Source organism: Mirounga angustirostris, unplaced genomic scaffold (genome assembly GCF_029215605.1).
Source record: "Mirounga angustirostris isolate CCGP_5_RB_7025 unplaced genomic scaffold, mMirAng1.0.hap1 SCAF_10, whole genome shotgun sequence".
NCBI lineage: Eukaryota > Metazoa > Chordata > Mammalia > Carnivora > Phocidae > Mirounga > Mirounga angustirostris.
The window spans coordinates 110048638-110070871 of record NW_026991718.1 but is presented as its reverse complement, the minus strand read 5'-3'; the positions used below and the strand labels follow the sequence as shown (position 1 = coordinate 110070871).

The 22234-nt window shown below is 51.9% G+C and overlaps 1 protein-coding gene across 2 annotated transcripts in view; it reads left to right on the top strand.

Moving 5' to 3' along the window:
* The window catches only part of STK35 (serine/threonine kinase 35), a 72808-nt gene that overhangs the window by 12816 nt on the left and 37758 nt on the right, over positions 1-22234 (top strand). For both annotated transcript variants that reach the window (XM_064572924.1, XM_045885532.3), the window contains exon 3: positions 969-1718. In XM_064572924.1, the coding sequence (XP_064428994.1) occupies positions 969-1681 (713 nt within the window). In that variant the 3' untranslated portion in view covers positions 1682-1718. The remainder of the gene's footprint in view (positions 1-968; positions 1719-22234) is intronic.

Genomic DNA, 22234 nt, shown 5'->3' with positions numbered 1-22234 from the left:
GGAACCCAGGTCCTGCGCCTTCTGACTCCCAGATACGGCAACTCCTACCCACCGGTCACTGCTCGTTGTAAAAGTTGACCTCAATGCAGATACTTAAGATGCTTGCTGTCTTATATACTTACCTGTTATCTCCTTGAAACTAAGCTTTGTAGAGAGAGGGGCCTGTTATAGACCTAACTTGTGCTAGGCAGATACGGTGGGCGAGCAGCAAACACTGGAATATGCCTCTCAAATGAAACTGTAGTGCCGTGTTCTAGGCGCATCCACAAGAGTCCTGCAAGTTAGGAGAGCGGGGAGGAGAGGTCCTTTGCCTGATAAGGATTAACAGACATTTTTACGGCCTTCTTGCACCCTTGACCTTGTCTCATCAGCAGCCCTGTGAGCCATGGGGGGTGTGATCCGGAGGCACTGGAATGAAACACAGTGGCTTCCCAGTCACGTGGATTGGAGTCCCTGGACTCTTAAGTCTCTGGGAGGCTCAGGTTCTTCACCTTTTAAGATGGGGCTATTTCCGTCCTACCCACCCCCCCCCCGGGGTGGGGGGGAGGGTGAATACCAGCTTGAAGGTCAGAGGCCAGTGTAGGTATTCTGTGAGTGAGTGACGTATGGCTGTGTACAGGTGTGGCGGCAGAAGCAGAGACTTGGAAAGGTGAACTAAGTGCAGTTGCCTCCTGGTTATTCATTGAACTGGTCAGCAGGCACCGGGTAATTCCAAAGCCAGGTGCTTGACCCCAGTGTCCGCAGCCTGTGTCATTCCTTAGCTTGTTAGCCCTTGACTCATCCCATGTGAGTAGAGCTGGGCCTGCTTGGTGCAGTGTTGGCTCCGTGCGGGGTTTGCTGGTCCTCTCGGATGGGAGCCTGGTCACCACTGTCCCATCGTAAGTCCGCTGTGCTGCATGCGTGTCGTCTGAGAGTGGTGTGGATGTGTCCGTGGCACTCAAGCTCTTTCCGGTCTTCCTTCGATTTAGGAGAAAGGATCCTGGGTTATGCCGAGGAGCCCTGCTATCTCTGGTTTGTCATGGAGTTCTGTGAAGGTGGAGACCTGAATCAGTACGTCCTGTCCCGGAGGCCGGACCCAGCCACCAACAAAAGCTTCATGCTACAGCTCACAAGCGCCATTGCCTTCCTGCACAAAAACCACATCGTGCACAGGGACCTAAAGCCAGACAACATCCTCATCACCGAGCGGTCTGGCACCCCCATCCTCAAGGTGGCAGACTTTGGACTAAGCAAGGTCTGTGCGGGGTTAGCCCCCCGAGGAAAAGAGGGCCATCAAGACAACAAAAATGTGAATGTGAATAAATACTGGCTGTCCTCAGCCTGCGGCTCAGACTTCTACATGGCCCCCGAAGTCTGGGAGGGACACTACACAGCCAAGGCCGACATCTTTGCCCTGGGCATTATCATCTGGGCAATGATAGAAAGAATCACTTTTATTGACTCTGAGACCAAGAAGGAGCTCCTGGGGACCTATATCAAACAGGGGACCGAAATCGTCCCTGTTGGTGAGGCGCTGCTAGAAAACCCAAAGATGGAGTTGCATATCCCCCAGAAACGCAGGACTTCCATGTCTGAGGGGATCAAGCAGCTCTTGAAAGATATGTTAGCTGCTAATCCACAGGACCGGCCTGATGCCTTTGAACTTGAAACCAGAATGGACCAGGTCACATGTGCTGCTTAAAATTCAGGGCAAAGCATCTTGAGTGTTTTTAAACTAGGTGAGTGTACTCTTTTTGTTCTGCATGCACACTTCCCGGACTGGATTCTTCATCTCGGGCCCTACAGCGGGCCCCATGGAGCTGGGGGGCGATGGAGGGTTGAAGACAACCGAGTGCTTATTGTGAGAGGACCCGCCTGAGTCTTGAGGAGGAGAGCTTTGGGGAAGTGAGAGCTGAAAAGTATAGGAAAGTTCTCTGAGGGGACATCGCATTTGAGCAGAGTCTCATGTGTTTTAGAAATACTTTTTCTCGTTAATTAATAAATGCTTACTGGAGAAAATGTGCAGAAGAGATAACGGACAATTTTTTTCAGAGAATAAACATTATCCATAATTGTATCCTTCCTATTCACATGTCCAATTCTGCACAGTTGAGACCTGCTATATTTAGGTACAGTTTTGTTTCCTGCTCTTTGAATACTCATCTGAGCATCTCCCCATGTGATACTTTGGAAGTTCGGTTTTCAATAATTGATGTCCCATTATATGTACAATGTAAGCATTTTCCTATTTTAGATATCTGATGGGTTTCCTTCATTTTAGATAGTGTAAATAATGCGTGAGTGAATATTCTTATATGGAAGTGTTTGCTTATTTAAGAGATTGATTGTGGGCTTTCATTTGTCAAGTGTTGTGCTAGGCTCTGGGGTAACAGCGGTGAGCAAATTCAGAAAATGGCTCCCCCATCCTCATGAATTCTGCAGCTTAGTTGAATTAGTCGGGGAGAGAAACATTGATCGTTATTTGTCATAGGTGCTTTACGACAAATGAGAAATGATATTAAGGGAAATTAGCCTTTTAGGTGATGGTGCCCTGAGGCAGGAGGAGGGAATTGGGGGGAGCATTCCAGGTAAAAGGAGTAACCTCTGCAAAGGACCTGAAGCTGGAGGGAGCCTAGCACACTTGAGCGCCTCCGCCAGTTTGGGGCAGTGAGGAGAGCAGACCTTTGGTAATCAGACAGTGACCTGTCAGGAGAGTTAGGCAGAGCTGAGGTGGAAAATCCAAAAGTGTGTACCGGGCAGGGCAGTGGTCGTTGAGATGGACCAGAGTCTGGGGTGTGAGCAAGGGACATAAGATCAGAAATAAGGTGAAACGGGGACCCTGGAATTTGACCTTAGGAGGCATTTGGGAGCCACGTGCATACCAGAGCAGAAGGGTGCAGCGTTAAGGACTTCCGGTACATACGAACGGAGTTGAACTGGAGCCTGAGAGACCAGCTGGACCAATGATTTCATTCCCAGTGCTAGTAAGGCGTTGTTGAACCGGAAATTAAGTAGCACTGAGGATGGAGGAGTGCCTGGATCATCATCAAGGCAGGCAGTTGGCAAGACAGCCGGCCAGATGTGGAAGCAGAAGAAAGCAATACATTGGGAGAGATTGATGGCAATAGATACAAAGGCTGGCTGGTGTATTGGTCAGATTTGACTTGTTTTCAAGTAAGGCAGCCTAGCTTTGTGAGAAGGGACAAGAACATTGACTCCTCCCATATATGCCAGGTGGGTATGTAGCAATTGGTTTCCCCTTTGCCACCCTGCAAGGGGTTAGGTCATTTATCCACCGTCCTTCTAATTTAAGTGCAGGTGTATTTTCCTCATGACCCTCCCCCCATCCTACCTTTTTTCTTAATCTGGCAAGCTGGAAATAAGCTATTCTTATATTTGCTGAAGCCTTGAGATGAGGTGATGAGGGGTGGTGCTAATCCCAGGGGTCACCCTGGGCACAGAGCCGTCAGTCTCCTGGGTGGGTTCTTGGTCCCTTCCTTTCCCCCCATCGCCCTCGGAGTGCTGTTTGCTCTCAGTGAGTGCTGAGCGGAGCCTGGTCACATCTGTAGTGTTCTCAGTGAACTTACTTCGGGAGCGAGCCACTAGGTTTAATTCTTGCTTCCCAGAAACATTGAGCACTTTGGCAGATGGCAGGCCAGTTTGCCCTGCTGCCCACTGAGTGAGAGTGTTCTCCAGAGCTCGGTTTGGGGTAGTGCCGTGTTAGAGCCCAGAAAGGGTTGGCTAGACCACATTTTAGTCATATTTCATGCCACCACTTCTCATTTCCAACTTATCGCTTCCACTTTTAAAAAACCTCTTAGAGGGACGCCTGAGTGGCACAGTCGGTTAAGCACCTGACTCTTGGTTTCAGCTCAGTTTGTGATCTCTGGGAGATCCGCTCATCGTGGAGTCTGCCTGAGATTCTCTCCCTCTGCCCCTCCCTCCCCCCCCATAAACGTGCGCACACGCTCTCTCTCTAAAATAAACCTTAAAAAAAAAACCCTTTTAGAATTCAAGTTTTGTCCTGGGGTAGGATGAAGGTTGTCATTGGGAGAGACCTGAATTTGGGTTAGGATTGTGGGGTTGTCAAAACTAATTGAGATCAGGTCTCCATTTGGACAGCCACCGTTGGGATTTGTCCTGGTTTGCAGGGCAAAGTTCTAGCTAAAAGAAGGGTGATTCCTCCAGGTAGGAGAAATAGGTGACATTGCCGTAAGAGAAGATGAGGCACATAGCCCTGCTGAGTGTCCCAGGCTCTGACCGCTAGTGACAACAATACTTGGTCAGCTGGTGCCTATTTGATCCATACCCTAGCCTAGCCTGTCCCGGCCCGGGCATTTAGATTTGTGGGCCTGGGCCCAGGTCTGTGTAACCAGGAGCTGACCCTTCAAATCATTTGCAGTGTCAATGAGCTGCGTCTGGCTGGTTAAGGAATCAGAGGCTTGAGTTGGAAAGAGCTATTGTCCAAACTACCCCTGCTCCCCGCTTAAGTTTTATAGATAGAGAAGCTAATTTCACGTAGTCAACATATTGACACACTATTTGCCAGGGATTATTTTAGTTACAGAAGATATTTTAGTGGATAAAATAGACAACAGTTCTTGCAGTTGTGGCGCTTACATCCTGGTGGGGAGATAGACAATAAACATAGTATGTTTGAAAATGCCAAGTGCTCTGGGGGCCTTAGAGCAGGACAAGGGAGATCAGAATGCTGGGAGGTGGAGGGTGGAGGTGTACTTTTAAATGGAAGAGATCAGGGTGGGTCTCTTGAGACAGTGACCTTTTGAGTAAAGGCTAGGAGTTGAGTGAGTCATGAGGATTTCTGGAAAAAGAGCATCCCAGACAGAGGGAACAGCCAGTATAAAGGCTTGAAAGCTGGATAGAGAGCTGGGAGGGGAGTGTAGTAAGAAAAGAAGCAAGAAAGGTAACTAGGGGTCAACTAGAGTAGGCCTGTAGGCCATTTTAAGGATTTGGGGGTTTGGGCCTGGGTAGGATGGAAAGTCCTGAATGCGTGTTCGTTCAGCTGTGGGATAGCTGATCTTTTGAAAGGATCGTTGTGGCTGCTGTGATAAAAGTAAACTCTAGGGGAACAAGGGAGGGGAAAAGATGGGAGGCTACTGTGACAAGCCAGGTGAGAGAGAATGATGGCTTTGAACAATGGAGCCCGGGAGGGGATAGTAGATTTGGGGTGAATTTTGAAGTCAGCCAACCATTTCCTGCTGGATTGAATGTAAGGTATGACAGAAAGGAATCAAAGAGGGCTTGGAGGTTTTGGCCTTGGAAGCCCTTGGAAGGATAGAGTTGCCACCAAGTGAGACGGGAGGGACATGGAGAGGAACAGGTTGGGCTGGAGAAGGTTAGGCTTTGCTGCCGTGTGTAAGTTTGCAATGCCTATTTAAAATCTAAGTACAGAGGTGGAGTGGGTAGTTGGGAGTCTGGAGTTCAGGGGAGAGATCTGGTCTAGAGATAGAAATTTAGAGATGGCCAAGGCACCAGAGGGGGGGATAGAGAGTTCAAAGAATGACTGGGCTCTGGGCCATCCCACAGTGAGGTTGGGGAGAAGGAAAGGAGCCGGCGAGATAGGAGACCTGGGATATGGTGTCCCGGAAGCAGGTGAAGACACGGTGAGGAGGAAGTAATTGGCCGTGGCCCATGTGCTGGTGGGTTGAGGGAGATGGGGACTGAGGATTGACCTTTGGCTTTAGCCAAAGTCATTGGCACTCACGAGCAATTTTGGTGGCACGTAATGAAGAGAACCCCTCAAACCACAGCAGGTTTGAGAGGGAATGAAAGGGAAGAAAATTGAGGCAGTGAGAGTTGACCAGTGATTCTCCAGGTTTTTGGTTTAAAAGCCCAGTTACACTTGCGAAATTGAGGACTCTAAAAAGCTTTTGTTTGGGGTTATATCTTTGGATACTGGTAATATTAAAAATTAAAACCGAGAAATGTTTTAAATGTTCTTTTCAAACAAATTTAGTGAGTAGAGTGGTATTGTTTTATATTCTTGCAAATCTTTTTATTATCTGCCTTAATAGCTGGGTTCTCTTATTTGCTTCTGATTTTAACCTGGTGCCATGTCACTCAGCATGTGACCTCTGGAAAACTCCATTGTACACCTAAGAGAGGATGTGAGAAAGGCAAACATGTCTTAGTGTTACTACGAACAGGGTTGGCTTCATGGAGTCCCGCACTCTAGACTACACTTCCGAGAACCAGTGGTATAGATGACTCTTCCTGAGGAATTTTCTGTGAAGGGGAGCTGCTGAAGTAGGGGGCAGCCGGAGATCTAGAAAGGAGTTATTCAAGGTCCCAAATGAAGGGACAGAACTTGTGTGTCCTTACTCCTTGTCAGCGTTCCCATTAGACCTATTATTGTGGCTCAGACTCCAGCTGCATATAGGCAACACTCTGTCCCTAGCTTGGTATGATGCAGAAAGGTCCCCGTAATCTGGGATTGTAGATTTCAGAGTAGTGTTCAAATCAGGGCTCACTGGTTTTAGTTTTTTTGCAACAGTGAACAAATGCACTTTGGGTGGGAAACATGGGATTCCTCTGGAAGGAGTGTTGCCTACTGAGCTGTCCAGGACTGAGTGGTTCCATGTTTGGGGCTTACTGGCCATGTGACCTCAGGCAAGTTATATTATCTCTCTGGGTTTTATCATCCATTAAAGGGGGGTAGATCCTGTTTATCTTATTGAGGTTGTTGGAATCACAGGAGGTTATAAAAGTGCCTTATATGACCTGCCTAAATGAAACGCTAAATTTTATTTTATTTATTTTTTAAGATTTTATTTATTTGACAGAGAGTGACAGCAAGAGAGGAACACAAGCAGGAGGAGTGGGAGAGGGAGAAGCAGGCTTCCCGCTGAGCAGGGAGCCCGATGTAGGGCTCCATCCCAGGACCCTGGGATCATGACCTGAGCCAAAGGCAGACGCTTACGACTGAGCCACCCAGGTGCCCCGAAACGCTAAATTTTAGATACACACTTTGGCTTGAGGTGAAAGTATTTCTCTTTGTCTCTGAAGACAGTGGTCTTTAGTAGCCTTGCTTCAGAGGATTTACCACATAGCTTTTTTTTTTTTTTTTTTAAACAAAGCTGGACTCCAGGCAACTGTGGCCCATTGCTTGTTCCAGAAAACTTAACCTATTTTTAAAGATTACTCAATGGCGGATTCTATCTCTCCCTTATTTGTCATTTTTTAAAGATGTTTAATAATTTCTAGTGTTTCCTCCCAGTCAGCCACAGACCTTACCCAAAGTGGGTAAGCTAAACTGCTGTTCTAGGTGCCACCGCCCACCTCCGTTGCCGGGGAGGGTGTTGTAAGATGAGGGAGTCTGCGTTCATGGCCAAGTTTGCTGTCTCATAGACGAGCCTTGGTTACTAGGGCCTTTGATAGTCAGGGTCCTTGAATGACATTTATTTGGAGCAGGCAGCTTAGGCCAGCTGAAGGAAATCTAGATGTTGGTGTGGCCTGAAGGGTCGTAGAAAATAATTCTTTGTTCCGTATGTGATCTTGGTAGCTGCCTAACATCAGAGGGGGAAAAAATCCAGCCTATTGTTGAGGTAATAAAGGATATATTTATTCTTGGCGTGAGGTCCAAAGATGTGGCTCTGGGCTCATATGCTAGAGGACCTGAGTTGACCCCTTGACCTGGCCTTCAGATTCTTCTTGTTTTTATGAGATTTGAGGTGGAGGTCCCCAACCCACTATTTGGACCCCTGATGGTCTCCTGGGGATTCACAAGCTTCAGCTCATCTAACAGGCAACAGCATGTTGGCTCACATTGAAGCTGTAGAAACCAATTCAGAACACTTCTTTACTTTTTGGCAGAATTATACCCCAATTGTGTCACATTATAGGTGTCGAGTTAAAAGTGATACTGGAAACTAAAAAATGGAAAAGAAATTCTTAATGTGGTTCATTTTAAACAGCAAAGTTTTCAAAACAATCCCCGGAGGGTAAACTAGAAACGGGTTTTCCGTGAGAAGTTGGGAGCTTGGGACAAATAGGTAGGTATTCAGGTCCCCTCTCGGTTGAGTGTGACTTCCTTGTCCAGCCATGAGGACAGACGTGAACAAATCTAGGAGCACGTAACACATGCCCTTCACTCAGGACCCTGTGAGAGGTGGCCACACTAAACGGAACTTTTGGGGTGAGACCCCCCACCTGGAGCCTCGCCTTGTGTGGGGGAGGGGGCTGAAGGGTTAGGTTTTGAAGGAGAGTGACAGTGCTGAAGATGGTCAGAGCTGTTGATAATCACTGCATCCCTGGGGCCAAGTGCTTTTTGACCATTATTTCAACTTCCCAAAGGTCACAGCTGATAAGGAGCAAAGCCTAGATTTGAACCCAGGTCTGAGTCCCTGGTGTCCACTGATATGGGGTAATGCCTCATTGAAACATCTAGCAATCACGTGTTTTTATAACGGAATTCAACAAATAGTTGTGCACTGAGTGGAGTGTGAGATGAGTAACGTGAGCACGAGGCGCATGGCCATTAGTAGCCTTCTAGTTGGGGAGTTTCTTGTACCCCGAAAAGTACAGCGTGCTGAACAGCTAGGTAGCCCAACGGGGCGGGGGGGGGGGGGATGAGCAAGGACACCTTCTCCATGAAGCCTTAACCGCTGAAGGGACCAGAGTTGGTTTGATTCCTACACCCCAGAGGCTCATCCCAGTTAGTCTCTGGTGGAATCTTGAACCTTCCAAAGAGGATGGAAGGAGGGAAATGCCATCCTCGCCCTGAAGCGGATGATTAGATCTTTACGGGATAGGGGTTTTATTTAAAGTTGAAAGATCTTTGGGAGGGGAATGTATTTAGCTGGTGATTATCAATCCTTGGATGCAAGCAGATCTGCAGTCTCTGAGCCTCTTTTGAATCCCTGTCTATAAAATGGATGTCTCAGCCTGGCCTTCCCCGTCACCCTAGCACTCCTTAGGGCTAAGAGTGGAGGGGTTGTGCATGAGGATCCAAAAGGTTTGCTTCTCTTCTCGCTGGGAAATTAGCTGTGTCTTCACTCTGAGGACATGGTGGCCGGAGGTACCAGCATCCAGGAAGACCGTGGGGCCTGGTCTGTCTCCTTGTGTTTTCTCGGGGCTCCCCCAGGTCAAGAAGGCCAGGCATCTCCCTGGGGGCCAGCTTTTGCTCTTGCCTTTGCCCTCCCCTGACAGCTCTGGCTGTACCCACGGGAGGAAGCTGAGCTGGGGTTATGTAATGGGGCGGGTGGCCCCCAGGGACAGTCTGTCTCTTGAAGCTCTGCAGGACATCAAAGCATCCGTGAGGGGACAGGCCTGCCCCAGGGCTGTTGTGGTTCACATTCTCCTATTCCCTGGCATCCTTGGCTCCTCCTAGCCCAGACGGCATCCCTTTGGGCAAAGCAAAATCGCTTTTGTAATCATGCAGCTGTAAGCAAGGCTGCCTGATGGTTGGGGTCCTTCCAAGTCCCATTTCCTCTCCCCCCCCCACCCCCCCCCCCCCACCCCCGCCCTGGGACACAAACACTTCTACCAACAATAACAGCTCCTGGGTGTAAAAACCTGGTTTGAGGGGCCCCTGACTTGTGCTGAGCCGAGGCCTTGTCCTCTCTCTTCAGCTCTGAATGAAATACTTTCCACACTTTTTTTTTTTTTTTTTAAAGACTTTATTTATTTATTGGACAGAGAGAGGCAGTGAGAGAGGGAACACAAGCAGGGGGAGTGGGAGAGGGAGAAGCAGGCCTCCAGCGGAGCAGGGAGCCCGATGCGGGGCTCGATCCCAGGACCCTGGGATTGTGACCTGAGCCGAAGGCAGACGCTTAACGACTGAGCCACCCAGGCGCCCCCACACTTTTTAATAGTTGACACCACGTGTGCAGTTACCACATAGCATCTGCATGACTGCCACCCGCCGGCCTGCTGCAGATGAGGAAGCGGAGAATCCCCTTACTAAGTTTTGAGAGCCGGGATTTCAAACAAGGTATCTGCCCGGAAATTTCACTGTTCCCTTCTGCTTCCTGCAGCCTCTTTAAAAGCAGCTTTTGATGGGTTCATATTTTCAGGCAGATGGTGGACTCCCCCTCCGAGGAGCACCACACAGGTGGCCCCTTAGTTATTCGTGTACAGTGCTGCCCGTGGGCCTCTCTGAGTCTGACGACTGACCTGGGCACAGGCATGCCGGAGCGGGGCCACCGTCCACGCCTCAGGTGAGGTCACCTGTGTGCGGGTTCCCCTTGGGTCACCCTGATAACAGCCTCACACGTGGGCAGGTGAGGCGAGGCTGGGTTAGTGAGGCTCCCACATAACCGGGGGCGGGCCACAGCAGGCAGAAGTCTAAGTTACCCAAAGGTTGGAAGGTGGGAGACCAGAAGCCCGCTCCATGTGATGGCTGTCGGGAAAGCACGGGCACTGAGGGAGTGCCAACAGGCACCAGGCTGAGGAAAGGGCTCCGATGTGACCCAAAGGCAGCCTGCTGTCTCTGTTCCCTCCACCAGGGATCCTGGCAGAAGCCCCTTCCCAGTGAACATAGCCCGGGCCTTTGAGACTGAGGACCCAAAGCAAAATAGCAGTGGTGGCCAGGTTTCTCCCTGACAGATCTAGATCTCCCAGTTCATTTATGAAATCTTGACTAAAGCGGGGGATTTCGTCATTGGTGCCCATCATTGATGTGGCTGCCCGCAGCCCTGTGTGGAAAGATGCTGGGGCCAAGTCGCATTTGGTGAGCAAGAGCCCTCCTGATATGTGGCAGGCACTTGCCTGGGGGTGGTGGTGACAGGCTAGAACCGCCCCCTCCCAGTGTTGTCCTCTAGTCGTTTACCATGCAGCAACGGGGAGATGACATGGAGACTTAATTGTAGTAGCTGTGGCCCAGGAGAGATACAGGAAGCCTGGAGGGAGCGGAGGGAAAGCTTCCGGGAGGAAGGAGCACCTTGGGCTGGTTCTTGAAGGTCGGTTTAGTGGCACCTTGTAAACCAGGTGATAGCAGGTCACAGCTCAGGGCTCGCCAGAAACTCGCCTTTCGCGCCCTGAGGCTTTGTTGGGTACAGGACCCAGCTCTCCAGGGGAGAGGGTACCGCTGTAGTCGTGAAATCCGAACCAGACATGCCTTCTAGACCCAGGACCTGGGGAGACAGCCCAGGGTTCCGTCTTGGTAAACTAGGGCAGCGGCATAAGCTCCCAGCCCCCCCTTTTGTTGCCACTAGTGAGTCCTCGGTGGTATTACAGAACCAAAGGAAATGGAGACCTCTTCCCGCATCTCTAGGATGCAGAAGCATGGCAGGCCTTAAAACTGCCAGCCAAGTTTAAAATAAATCAATAGCATAACATACTGCAATGAATTTCCCAACTTTAAAGGAATTTCACTTTCAGTTAGAGGTGCCAGGGGAAAGCTATAACTCAGCCTGCATCATATACAGGTCAGATTTCTGTGTGTTGTGTCTTTGTAAAAGAAAACAATATCTAGGGACTCGGTGCGGGGAGATGGATTCGAGCCACCCAGCCACACCACAGGGCATGGTGAGGAAGATGAAAATGCTTCTGGTTTTTCCAGGCTGGAAAAAGGAGCCAGGTATGGGGCCTGGGCAGTAATCTCATGGAGGGGAACCTTGACTCCTTGTCATTCCAAGGCCTGGTACCGTAGCAGTGATGGAAGGCAGGTCGGCTTTGGTATATGGTGTTGGATTTTAGCTTTGGTCAGCTGTTCCAATGGGAAAGTCACAGAGATGGTGTGAGCCAGTTGACTCATTCTGCATTTACTTCCATCCATTTAGAAAAAGGAAACCCTTACATATTGTGGACAGCACCCTTTTGTTTTTTGCCTTTCTGCTTTTTTCAGACATGTCCAAGACATGTCTTTCCTTCCAGAAGGCTCTGGTCTGGGGCACGTCTGAGGCATGGGCTTGGAAGCACAATGCCGTCAGATCTTGGCAGAGTGCATGGGCCTTACCAGCCTAGCCCACCCTTGTACAGACATAAGGAAAACTGGAAGTCACAAGTAAAAACTCATTTGTTGTTAGTAACCAGATTGCATACTTGGATTTGATGAATGGTTTGCATGGGGCAGCAGAAATGAGTGTGAGTATACCACACCCCAAACAACACAGTGACTCTTACCTTCTAGAAGGAGTTATTTAGGAGTTTAGGCCAGTTGCCTAAACTGAAATCCAGATGTCACCGCCGATGTGATCCAGGTGACCCCTCCCTGCCCTGCCCTCAGATGCTCAGGGCAGAGGCACCAAGAGCCACTGGAGAGCCCATCACTCCAGCGCAGTGTTTTGTTTGGAGTCCTGTGGCTGTGGGACAGCTGTTCTGGAACTGTGGCTTCCCACCTACTCATAGAGTGTCACTGAGTTGGGGCTAAGGTCGTGGTGCCATGGGCAGACCCAGATGTGAGTCTTCAGGATCTGCAGCCTGATTATGTGGCCTGGGCAAAGTTGAACCAGAGTTCAAAAGACTGCTTCCTTTCTATCAGTGGGAGGAACGGAGGATGTCACGAGTAAGAAGTTTCCTACTTAATAGATCAAGATTCTATCCTGTGAACTTGAAGATGTTGACAAGCTATCACCATACTCCTCCCTGCTCCTCCTCACTAGCTCCCATCCCCCAACACACACAGTGTCAGGGACAGACCGTCTCAGAGTGTGGTCCCCAGACTGGCAGCATCACCTGGGAACTTGTCAGAATGCATATCTCTGGCCCCACTTTAGTCCTGCGGAGTCGGAAACCAGGGGAGGGTATTCAGCAAGCCGTCTGGGTGACACTGAGGCACACTCAGGGTCAGGGTTGAGGGCTGCCCTGGCAAAAGAAGGTAAAGGCACACTCTGCCACGTTACCATCTATTAAACACACAGCCACATACCTTACCTCTTAATCTTTGGTCCTCAAAAAGCTTAGATCTAGGCTTAAGAGCTAGGAAGAGGGGCCTGCTGGGTCCTAATCCTGTCTCTGCCTTCCATAATTACCTATCATCGGGACTTTGGGCAAGTCAGTTCTCTGTGGGCTGTGGTTTTTTTGTCTAGAAAACCAGGGCACCTAAAGGACCACTCTCAGCCCCTCTCTCCCTGCTCCCTCAGCCTGGTCATGTTTGTGGGTTCCACAGTGGATGAGTTTCCAGGAGTCGGGACTCCTGATTCTTGCTTTGTTTCCCCCGCGGTGCATGTGTCCTTAGGATGAGGTGAGGTCCTGCAGCCACCTGCTCTTGGGAAGAGAAAGAAAATAATTGAATTTCTCCATGGGCTTCCCTGGCCCTGGGAGAATAGACTTCTGAGCCGTAATAACAGTGAGTATCTTGGGATGATCTCCAGCAGAGTACCCTCAGGGGAGTACAGGGCCCTGTGAGGTCCTTGTTGTAGGATGGGAGCTTACCCTTCAAGAAAGGGGAACTTGAGAGGCAGCTGGGCATAGGGAATGGGGAAGCAACAGGATGCACAGGTCTCCAAGTGGAGTCTTGGACATGGCTTGAATCCTGACTAAAAATCTTCACTTGTTCATTCCCCCTAACATGTATTGAGCACCTGCTCTTTGTCCAGCTTGGGCCATGGAGACAAAGATAATCCCTGACCTCAGTCCAGCTAAACCTTAGGCATCTCTCTGAGCCTTGGAGTCCTCATTTATAAAATGGGTTGCTACTAACATTTACCCCATAGGATTTTCATGTGGATTCAATGGAAAATGGATGTAAAGCTAGCCTGAGGATGCTGGCCGTGCAGGAGGCACCCCATAGCTCTTGGGTTCTGTTGTCTTTTCATACTAGTTCTTGGCTACCCTGGTGACAGAGCGTGAAGTAGTCTCTCAGGATGCTTCCCACCCACCCCCATCAATAAAACACACACGCCAGAGGGGCCCATTAATTTTTTTGGTAGCCTAACCGGTAGGTGCTTACGGTACATCAGGGACAGCTCAGACCTGGTCCCCACGCTCCGGGCCCTTTGACCTCAGTTTGAGAGATTGGTCCTAAGAGGAAACTAAATTTCATGCCTGTATGGATGGAGGAAACAGAAAATAGGGGACCCTCCCCAAGGCCAGAGGAGGAGGTGCCATTGAACCTGAGACCTGAAGGATGAGGTGTCTGCCAGGCAGCTGGGCAGTGAATGGGTAGGGGCAAGGTGGGAGAGACTGGGAGGAAGAAGCAGGAGCCTGACGTGCCCGGCGTTGGGGATGGTGGTAAGTCTCAGATCAGCTTCCCCCGTCGGGTTCCGTGTTTACAGGAGCACTCTGGCTCTGCTGCCAGGATTGGAAAGGGCAAGCATGGACCTGGGGCCCAGCTAGGAAGTGGAGTTCCCCGGGCTAGGGCGGATGGTACATGGGATGGGGCAGAGTGAATTTAAAGTGCATTTGGAGATTGCTGGAGGACTGCAGGTGGACGGAATGAGGGAGATGAAGGCAGAGTGGCTCCACGAATCACTGGGCTGGGGGGCAGAGCCATTTTCGAGACTGTGAACCCTGCAGGAGAGGGGCTTTGTGGGGGGCCGGGGGGGTGGAAAGTACACAGATGTATCTTGGGTGTATGGCCATCAACCCATCCTCTCTCCTTTAGACAGGTATTTGGTAAGTGATTATCTGGGTCTTCTTGGGGTGCCGCTGGATCCCAAATTTGGGACTAAGCCTGGGACACCTTCATGAGCCCCAACTGCCTGCCTTAGACCCAGAGCTGCCTTCACAGCCTTCATCTGATGACTGTGCCTTGCTGTGTTTTGTTCTTTCCTTTGTAATCAGCTTCTCATTAGGTGACTGGTGTGTCTGGCTCTTCTGTCTTTATTTGCATATGCACTCTGCTATAATTATGTCCCAAGAACATAGCGTTTTGTTGTTTTTTGTATTTACTTTTGCTTTCCCGAGCTGAAAACCTGTGCAGTGTCCTGTCACATGGGCAGGCTGGTGGTTCTGCCAAAGAGCAGCTTTCTAGCGCCCGCGTCTCCCTCTCTGGGTTTTTTTCATGATTATATAATATCGAGACCATGATTGCTGGCTATAAAATTGACTTTGAGGGCCACTTTAATTTGTGAATTGGGAAATACTTTCTATTCTGGGGTAAGGAGAAAACGGGGAGAGGTGCGGAGAGCTCTGTGGTCAGTTGCCTTCAGGCACTTAAAGTGCAAGAGCTGAGGGGCTACCCCAAGGTCTGAACTTGACATCAAGCTAGTGGAAGGGGGCTTCAAGGTCAGTCCTTCAGCCATCCTCGGGCATCTTGGTTTGAACTACATGTGGGGCGTGGGGTAGAAGCTGGCCCTACCTATTCACCACATCTCCTTCCCTGGAGAGTAGGTCCGTGTTTCATACTCATTTACGAGTGCTTACTGGGAGCTTTTGCAGTTTGCTGGCGGGCTTACAGTCCCTTTATTTGTTTCTGTGTAGAACAGGCCTGGGGCAGCCTGGAGCCTTTATCATCCTAAGGCATGAGGGCAAGGGGCAGGGTCACTTCCTCTCAGTTAGCTTCTGACTTACTGAGCGCATGCCATGTGCAGACTTCATACTCTCCCCGTCTGTTTCTTATCTCGTCACATCCTCACATGGGTCCTGGGTAGGATGTCCTTCCCACTCCAAAGACAGTAAGTGATGTGCCCCACCGGCCACATGGCCAGGAAGGGCTAGCTCCAGGGCCCTCTGCCATTGGCTTCTGAGGATAGGTCTGTAAGTGGCACCGTGCTTGGTGCTCCCAGGAGCTCAGTGGAGGGAACATTGGCTTTTGGTTGAAGCAGTCAGTAACGGCAACAAGTAGGACCTGTGACTTAAGATAGCCCTTGAAGAAAAGGCACGCAAGGGTGTTGTAAGCAAGGGACACAGCGTGAGAACATTGAGAATTTGTGTCAAGAGCAGGTCTTCGGGTTGGCTCACACAGAGGTGAAGTGGGAGAGCGAAATGGCACTAAATTGCCCAGAGCCTTGAATGTCAGCCTAAGGAGGGTGACCTTCACCCTGGGGAAGAAAAAGTAGAGGTGGGTGATGGTGGTGTACAAGGCTGTTCTTTCTGGCGATGAGTAGGTCACGGTGAGGAGAGAATGGAGAGCTCCCGGGAGGAGGGAGGAGATGCGACACCCAACAGGGCTGGCCTTCAGAAGGTGCGAGACAGCAGAGGCGCCCTCCTGAGCACGCGAAGGGAGACAGGGCAGCAGCTGATACGGCCATTGGGAGCCCTGTATTTCCCTGTTGGTGTCAGTAAGAGACTGGCTTCGGAACCTGGTGTGTTGATAAATCTAGGTTTAAATTGCAGCTCTCCCACGGCCCAGCTGGGTGACCTTGGGCAAGTCTCCTAACTTCTCCGGGTCCCCATTTCCTGTCTGCTAAATGATGCTCATTTAACACTGACGTTCACTATTGGCTGGTGTGAAGACCAGATGCACAAGAAATAGGAAGTACCCAGTGCAACTCCACGCACGCGGCGAGAGCTCAGGAACAGGCAGCTCTGTGCATTGCCTTCGTGCAGTCTGTTTTTGCCAAATCCTCACAGGCCCGTCATTCGTTGCACTAACAATCTGCAGTGCTCTGCTTTTCCCTAAGAGAGCTCCAAGCCTCTTGGCAGTGCCCCCCCCCCCGTGAGTTCCCTGGGCACACCGGGCTTTGGTCTGGTTGCTGTAACCGGAAGTCCATATGGTCCCCTTTTGCACAGACCACTCTGGGCATGACCTTGTTTGAGTCTTGCCTCTTCTAACCACAGACTGTCCGGTCACCATATGGAAGAGCAACCGCTCCCCTTTAGCTGTGATGGCACCTTAGGCATGCTCCTGGCAAAGGGCCGGGGAGGAGGGTTCTCCCAGGAGCCTGGCTTCTCCCAGGAGCCTAGCCTCTCCCTGGAGCCCTTTGTCTGCTAATCACAGCGGCCACAGCTGAACCTCGGTCTCTTCGGAGACCAGTTGAGGCAGTTGGCAGCTTTCGCTTCATCCCCACTTAATAAGTTGAGGAAGGGAATTAGTTAGGGGGTCCCTGTAGCCGACTGCCAATTACCGGGGCTGTTTCTGCAGACAAAAAGTTCCCCCTTCGTTTGTCTGGAGTGCCAGCCAGTGCCTGTTTACCGGCGCAGGTGCTTCCCAGCTCCCCGAGGGCCCCCAGACATGACTTCCCAAGGCCAGAGGGACCGGCTCTAAATGGGTCTACGGCCTCAGACCCTGGTGGGATGACTCGGGGTGCAGTCCTGTGGATTGCTGGTCACCAGAGAGCCTTCCAGATCTCAGACTCTGAGGTCTTGCCAGCAATTCTTCCTTTGTTTCGGGGGTTGTTTTTGAGAGATTTTATTTTTAAGCAATCCCTACACCCACCATGGGGCTCGAGTTCACAACCCAGAGAACAGGAGTCACACGCCCCACTGACGGAGCCAGCCAGGCGCCCCAGCAATTCTTCCTTTTGTGCATTTGGCGAGCTTTTGAATACGAGCATTTGGGGCAGCTCGCTTTGAGAAATCAAAAGGTTTAAAACAGTGTTAGGCAAGGCTGCAATGGCGACGGACATGAGCCCTGCTGTAATATGACCAAAGTCTCAGAGGCTGCAAGCTTCCACGGTAACTGGCCGTCGCATTTTATGTAGGCGCGTTCACTGCCCTGGCCCAGCTTTGTGACACAGCAGAGACAAGGCTGGCATCTGTCTGCAGCAGCTCGCCCCCCTTCTCTCAGTAAACCAGGCCCCGCCGGACAGCCGGCCCGTCAGCTGTGGCTGCAGGAGAGCGTGGTGTCCTCACCGTGGTGAGTGGGCCACCGATCGAGCTCAGTTGACTCGGCGTAGAGCCCGTCTCCTCTCCATGGCCTTTGTCTGCTTTACGAGTCTCAGCTTTGCCTTGAAAATCTGTAAGGAGAGGGACCCTCCACCCCCCACCCCCCCCACCCCCATCCCACTGGTAGGCAGGGCTCTAGTGCCATCAGCTGCAGCCTGGCTCCTGCGCCCAGCTTGTCCTGCTCCACTGTGCCCCAGGCAACCCCGTGGAGCCCTCCCAGGTTGCTTTCTGGTTCGAGTCTTTGCCTTGATAGATAAGAGCCTGCCGAGGTGCTCGTGGTTCTTAGATTCCTCAGAAGCTGAGTGTCAGGGCTGTCCCTCCAGAAAAAGGCACGCGACTGATGCACCCTGTGGTATATTTCATATGCCTTCCGGGCTCTTGCAGGCCCTATGCATCCTTGGAGTTCGAAGGACCCCCGATGGAGAACCCCTGCCCTGGTCCCAAGCGCCCCTCAGTGGCGCAGGGAGAGAGCTAGATGAGACTGGAAACCAGGGTCCCCACCACCAGGCGGGGTCCTTCATCATTTTCCTGCAGTTTACTTCAGTGTCTCTTAGTAGGGGCTAGGTTCCTCTGGTTGCCATCTGCTGTTCCAGCCTGGGCGACAGTCTGCCTTTCAGAATGCATGGGGCGGCCTCCTCCAGACACGCAGAAGTGGGTGAAGGGTGGGCCCCTGGCTGCTCGAGAGCTGGTGTTCAGTTTCTCGGGGCGGGGGGGGGGGCCTACCCTGCTGCAGCCCTCACCCCCACCTCCACCTCCGATTTCCACGACCAGTGGGCTTCGAATGTGGGGTGCGGAGTCCGCCCTGGCAGGAAGGCCACCACCGCCTCTCTAGCTGTTGGCCCGCTACGGAGCAGTGTTGGGCATCAGAGGTTTTTTGGGGGTCGGTCCTGGAGGGAGGCCGCGTGGGTCTTGAAGATCTGGGGAAGACCACAGAGGTGAAGCCAGAGCCAAGGCTTCCGGTCGCGAGGCCACCGTTCTCATTTGCATCTTCCTGTGGCTGGCTTTCCCGGAGGAGGGGGGGTGGCCCACTGAAGCCAGACTGGCTCCCGCTGGCCACCCCTGGATTTCAGGCTTCCCTCTCCAGATGGAACAGAAGGCCTTATTTTCTTGCCCTTTGAAAGGCGGCGAGGGAAGGAGGGTCAGAGAGCGGGCGTTGGCCCCAGAGCTGCCTGGTTCTGTAGCGGGTCGGCCGTGTCTTGTCCGGGAAGCCCTTCGTCCCCGTCCCCGTGTGCCTCCTGTCCCCCACCTAGCTCTGCAGGTGTGTGTGTGGAGGGGGGGATGGCACGGTGTGGCCCGGTAGGAAATGAGCCTGGATGACCTCCCGGCTTGGACAGGCAGCCCGGTTTTCTGAGGTGAGGGTGAGCATCTCTCTCTCCACCTGGCATTGCATTGTTCAGTGCGAACTCAGCTATAGGCAGGGATGTTACAACCAGATTTTTGTGTTAAGATCCTGTCATGCTGAATGATTCCGTGAAGTTCGTAAATTAATTCTTTTATTGCCACGTGCTAGCTCCCGGGTCCCGTCCATCAGCCAGTATTTGACTTGTGGGCTTGGCGCCCTGAGAGGCTCAAGAGAAGCCCAGGATGTCCTGTCCTTCAGGCAGTTGGGCTTGGGGGGGCACACGGCATGGCTCGTGGGGGTCTGCTCGCTGGGGCGCGGGGGCTGGGGCCCCTGGGAAAAGGCCCGTGGAGGGGGGTCTGGGGGGTCTGGAAGGGTGAGGGGCAGGGCAGGTGACAACCAGACCAGCGCTTGCTGAGGCCCAAAGCAGAAAGGAGGCTGGCTTGATGCCAAGTCGTCTGGTCTGGAATTTTTGCCTGGGCCAGCCAGGGAGGTGGTGAGGTTTAGGGTTGGGGTGTGATCGAAAGCTGCCATCACCGCATGCTAATCGTTTCCTGTATACCTCAGCGTGCCCCGTACGGATACCGTCGCTGCACGTCACACCCCGCACAGCAGACATGGCCACCCTGTCAGCTGAGACAGCTGAGGCTCAGGGGCCTCGACTAGTAACGGGAAGGAGAGCTGGCCTATCGGTTTTAGATCTCCTACCTCGAGGCCCAGGCCCTTGACAGAGCAGTAGCTCTCCGCTGCTCCGTAACCTGATACTCCGTGAATGACGTTCTCCCCGCGTTCGGGACCTGCTCCCAAACTCCTGCCTTCTTTTGGCCTCCTGGTCAGGGCTTAGAGACCGTCGCGAATGGCGCCCCTGGCCTTTGAGAGCATCGTGGCTGCTGCGGAGCCCCTGTTGGGTGTGCTCTGCTCGGACTCCTGTGCCCTTTTCCCTTCTGTAGACCCGGGCGCTCTTGTGGCACCGTCGTCCCTAGCTTTGCCCCTGTCTGAGCCCCTGGGACTAGCAGAACCTTCGATAAATGGTGTATCAGAAAGCTTGGCTCCCTGGCCTCTGTCCCTCTGACAGATGGGGACAGACCGTAGTACTGGGGCCGCTGAACCCCGGGCCTGGCCGGTCGGTATCTGCGTATGAAAAGCCAGCTGCTTTGGTATATTAAGCAAGCGAGGAAGACTGATTCTGCTTAGGAGAGGCCTGCCCTCTATGACCCTGACATCGCCTAGCCCCTGTGCCTCCACAGTGTGATACGCAGACAATGAATACCTGAGCCTTGGTTTGCCCATCTGTAAAATGGAGATCATTCCTCCATGCCCCTTTGTTTGGGCAAAGGAAGCATCGCTTTCGAAGCCTTGCACGCTGACTGGCATGTCAAAGGTAGCCTTAACTACAGGAACAATACCTCCACGCAGGAGTGCAGGGAGGACTCACTTTAAGAGTGAGTTCTTGGCTCCCCACCTAGGAATACCACCATTTGAGTTTATATTGTGCTTTAGTCTATGAGCATGCCAACCCAATGACTTCCTTTTCTGTTGAATAGATGAGAGGGATGGAGAACACTGGACTTGAGGTTTGAATCCCAGTTAAGCATTTACGAGTCATTGAACTTTCTCATTTTGCTGAGTGTCGAGAGTATATGCATCACATATGCTTACGGTTGCTTCTTACCTTCACAGCAGGTGGCATGAGCTCAGGTGCTCTGTGTCACCCTGAAACCTGGTATGGGAGCCCTCCTGACACGTGCCAGTGGTCACCTGGGGTACTGGCCCATCCTTTCCACGGGGTAGCTATGACATTCTTGTACAGTATCACGGAAAATAGATCCTTGGAGACAGCTAAGTGGTATTTCAGATTTCGGGGCTCGTGGGCTTTAAAAATCCATCCTTAGGCCTGAGCAGGTTGACAGGGGCTGAGGATACCTTTGCCACCATCTGGCTGTCCTTGAGGCATTACAGCAATGGTGTGGCAGAGGCTGCTTTCCAGAGGGCGTATTGGGAGAGCTCCCCCCCGCCCCGCCTTCACCCTACACGTCCATACTGCAGATAAGGACAGAAAGTTCCTGAATTAAGCCTCATCTCTAGATACGTTGTACAGTTCGGTCTGAGAACCAGAGTGACCCAGTAACACGGTGAACAATGTGATCGATCGTACGGAGTGTCCCGCTCGGTACCAGGTGATGGGGTAGGCAGCTTACTTGAATCCTCACAGCAGCCCCTAAAAGGGTAAAGAGCAGCATCCCCACTTGCTAGCAAGGAAAAGGAGGCTCAGCTGCTATAAGCGGCCGGTAAGTGGCAGAGGCGGAATTTGAAACCAGGACTGTCCACCACAGCCTTGTGCTGTTTCCCCAATAGAGCACTTGAGTGAAGATGCTCGACTGAAGCATCGTGGCGGCTCCCGGGAGATTCTCACACCCTGCGGCTGCCAGACTGACACATTTGGAAGGATGGTACAGTTTGAAAGAAGGAGGCCAAGTAGGAGACGGGGGACCACAAACCATTCCCATTTAGTTTCGTCTCAAAATGACATTTTGACATCAACGAAGTAGGAGGGCCGCACTTGGAGAGTAAAGGATAGCCTTCTCTTCCCCGAGATGTTCCGTGTCTGCAGGCTGGGGGGCCGGGAGGAGGTGGACGGGGGTTCCCGTCCATCCCGCCCCTTTGTCCTCACTCCCCGCCCCTTCCCCTACTTCCCTTCTCCAAAGTGCTGGTGGCATTCATGGGAGCACTCTGGTTCCCCCATCTCCTTGATCAGGCAGACAACTGCTTAGCTGGCAGAGGAACTTGCTAGAAGGCTACTCCCTGCCCGATGGCTCCACATCCTCCGATGTGCTCTAGACACCAGCCTTGTGCAGAGGTACCTAAGCCTAGCCCTCCCTGAACCCTTTTCTGAACGAATGTGTTTATAAATGAAGGGATTAAGTGGGTTTTAAACTCCACTTAAGCTCTTGTCTCTCCAGGAAGGGATTTCCCAGGACAGTTCGATGCGGAAAGCAGGAGCTGTGGGGTGAGACTGACCCAGGCCCAGACCCTTCTCTCGCCCACCCTTTGGCCGTGCAGCCCTTTTCTCTGAGCTTCTCTGGAACTGGGCAACCTAGTGCCTACCTCATAGGGTTGGAGGGGCGAGATGAGGCCGTAGCTGTAACACGCCGGCTCTGTGTGGGGACACAGTGAGGGGGAAGCAGCAGGGAAGAGCTGAAAGTTGCCTTAATGGGTGGTTCCCTACAAAGCCCTTGGAACGTTCGA